The sequence below is a fragment of the Pleurodeles waltl genome, chromosome 6 (assembly GCF_031143425.1).
Source record: "Pleurodeles waltl isolate 20211129_DDA chromosome 6, aPleWal1.hap1.20221129, whole genome shotgun sequence".
In the NCBI taxonomy this organism is placed as follows: domain Eukaryota; kingdom Metazoa; phylum Chordata; class Amphibia; order Caudata; family Salamandridae; genus Pleurodeles; species Pleurodeles waltl.
The window spans coordinates 461,074,009-461,077,139 of NC_090445.1; the positions used below are offsets into that span (position 1 = coordinate 461,074,009).

The window sequence follows — 3,131 nt, forward strand, 5'->3', positions numbered from 1 at the left end:
GCCAAATATGGTGTAAACCTGTTCAACAATTTGGGCTAAAGCTGTGTCTAAAGTTCCTATGGAAAAATATGTTTTAGTACAACATCCTTTTTCTTGGTCCTGGCTTGATGGATCACCCCAAAGCGTTCCATGCACAAACTAGTCAAAAAGTAGCACATTTTAGGAACGTTTTGTGGAGATTTGTCAAACTAAGGCATTGTTCTTAGCAACAAAATAAAGGCATTTCCTATGGAAACACGATCCTAAATATAACTACTCAGTTGCCACCATGTTAGAAAAAGTAGTGGAATTTCATGTTTGTGTTCTCTTTTTTCATGTTAATTGTGTTGATATATACGTACATTGTTTCAACAAGCATTCTATAAAACCTGGGCTAACTAGTGGGCTACCTATATTTCTGCACACTTACAGCAGATACATTTGAGTTCAAATTAGGTAATTTGAAAAGAGTGAAGTGCATTTCCAGATGTGTCAAAATGCTCGAAAAGTACTATTACTTTGTGGTGGTATCCTCAATTGTGTTGCATTCCTAGGTGTTTTTTTGGCAGTGCCACTGAGATGTCCTCAGACCAATCCTTGGCTCTATTTGTGTGTGTATATCCATAGCTGGTATGGTTTAGGCACACGTATCTAACAGTATTGCACATACATTGCACATTTTTTAATTGTGGTTAATCAAAGCATGCATATGATGTGACATTTTCAAAATCTACCTTTTACACCTCTAAAACGCTTTGCAAATTGAGACTAATAATTGTTTTGCTCTTGATCTCATTACATCTGAATACTTCCCTGACACTATTTACACATTCTTTCTTCCAGGAACCCTTGACTCTCGGAAATGCATGCCTTTAAGTGATCACCCTTAAGTTTTTTCTGGCACCATGGAAGCTTATGCTTTGCTGTTGGAACTTATTTTCTTCTTTACCACAATTGTGGGACTTTCAGGAAATCTCACAGTCCTGTTCACACTTCTGAGGATTGTCTACGGAGCCTATACATTTATGAAAGCTGAAGTCATCCTGTCCCACTTAGCTTGGGCTAATCTACTTGTCTGCCTCACCCAAGGAGTCCCACATTCCCTCTATGTGATTGGGGTGAGATATCTTTTCACAGATGTAATGTGCAAGATCCTTCTTTTTGTCTTTCGCACATCCAGGGCGTTGGCCATCATGTTCACCTGCCTGCTGAGCTGCTTTCAATGCACCACCATCGCCCAAAATACAGAAAAATGGTTGAACATGAAGTTCCTCATGCAGAAGTACATGTTGTTGTTTTTCATAGCTGTTTACGTGGTAAGTATGGTGACCAGTGCCAACCTGCCAATGTTCACGGTGGGTAGCCGGAACATAACCGCCTTGAAATATACCTTCAACCTCGGATACTGTCTGGTCATCTACCCTGACCAGCTCTCCATTCAAGGAGTGGGTTTTGGTATCTTTGGCAGGGACCTGATGATCGTGTTTATTATGGCAACAGCTAGCACCTACATTTTGTTGATTCTGCACAGACATGGCAAACAGGTTGCAGTGATCCGAAATGCCCAGAATAACAAAGAACGAAATGCTGAAGCTCAGGCTGCCAAGACTGTGGTCACCTTGGTCATTGTCTATGTGACTTTGTTTGGACTGGACTGCCTGATCTGGTTTTATCAAATAATTGTATCTACCGAGGTGCATCCCATGGTGTCAAGCACCCGATATTATTTAACTATGTGTTACTCCACTGCTGTGCCTATCGTTATAATGGTGTTCAACAAAAAAATAAGACACAAACTCCAGACTTACTTAAACAAGAAGAAAGCTAACCTCAAAGACATCTCCAAGTAAGGTGTGAGAGTAGTCGAGTCAGATTGTAGCCAAGGAAGAATGGCTATCATGCAACTTTTATAGGATTACTCTGCAAGTGGAAATACCTCTGAACTTAATGTTTTCTATCCTTAGTTTGTGACTGAATCTCTGTCTGCAAATTCAACGTCGGTATTAAAAAGAAAATCTGTGTTTTGGTGGAGCAGAGGGCGGCCAAATGACACCCTTTTGCAGTTGTGTCTCAAACTGATTAGGAGTTTCAAACTAACCAAAGGTTAGAATTATCGTTTTTAATGTATTTTTTTCTAAATTGCTAGAAAGTCGATGCAGCCTGCCCCTGTTGTTATGCTACCTAAAATGGAAGTAGGATTTGGTGGTTTGATTGATGATACTGTTCAAGAAAAGAAGGTTTAGCAGATTGTTTAAAATGCATGATTGCTGCATTGCATTCCTGCCAACCACTCTGCGTGGCCACTGTTATATCCTTTTGCCTACATTTCCTCTTAAACGTTGGAATAACTGGACTGACACTAGAGGAAATGGTGACACGCGGGTCGGTGGGGGAATGCAAGAATAGATAGTACAGACAAAGACAGGCGAGCACGTCAATGATATACAGGCACAGGAATGCACTGGATGATTTAAATTGAGTACAATAGCAGCTGTACTATAAACATTCCCCTCTCACAGATTCTGACCTCGATTGTAGTGTTCAGTGTCCAATGTGCAATGAGTTTCTGTCAAGCTTCCAATGAGTACGCCATCCACATATTCTCACTATTATGTCACCTTTTCAGAAAACGCAAAAACATTTGGAGATAACTGGACAAAATGTCTTTTTCTCAACTAAGAAGCTAGGAACCTCTCAGATTAGTTAAATTTGGCAACAACGCATTTTCTTGTGAAATAATTCGAAGAGATATGAATTGAAACTACCGGCACAGTAAGTATGCAACACTTGGCATTTCTGCAATGAAAGTGGAATCATGCATGCTGGAATCATGATAGGCGTTTCAGTTCCAGTTCCTCATTAAACACCTAGGGCCACATGTAGCAACATTCAGAATTGCGACCCGCAAATTGCGAGAAAGTCGCAATTCTGAATGTTGGATGGTGTCCCTGACACCATCTGCGATTCGCAAGGGGGTCGCAAATGTCCACCTCATGAATAATAATGAGGGGGGTCGCAATTTGCGACTCCCTTGCGAATGGCGCCCCTCACAGGGATGGTGGCCTGCTGCGGACAGCAGACCACCATGTCTGCGACTGCTTTTTAATAAAGCAGTTTTTTTTTTTGTAGTGCTGCCTGTTTTCCATAAAGGA

The 3,131-nt window shown here is 41.0% G+C and overlaps 1 protein-coding gene across 1 annotated transcript; it reads left to right on the top strand.

Annotated features, from left to right (window-relative positions):
- The first annotated feature begins 884 nt into the window (after positions 1–884).
- Positions 885–1,829, top strand: LOC138301622 (olfactory receptor class A-like protein 1). Its single transcript, XM_069242135.1, has one exon. The coding sequence runs from the start codon at positions 885–887 to the stop codon at positions 1,827–1,829; it is 945 nt and encodes a 314-aa protein (XP_069098236.1).
- The last annotated feature ends 1,302 nt before the right edge of the window (positions 1,830–3,131 follow it).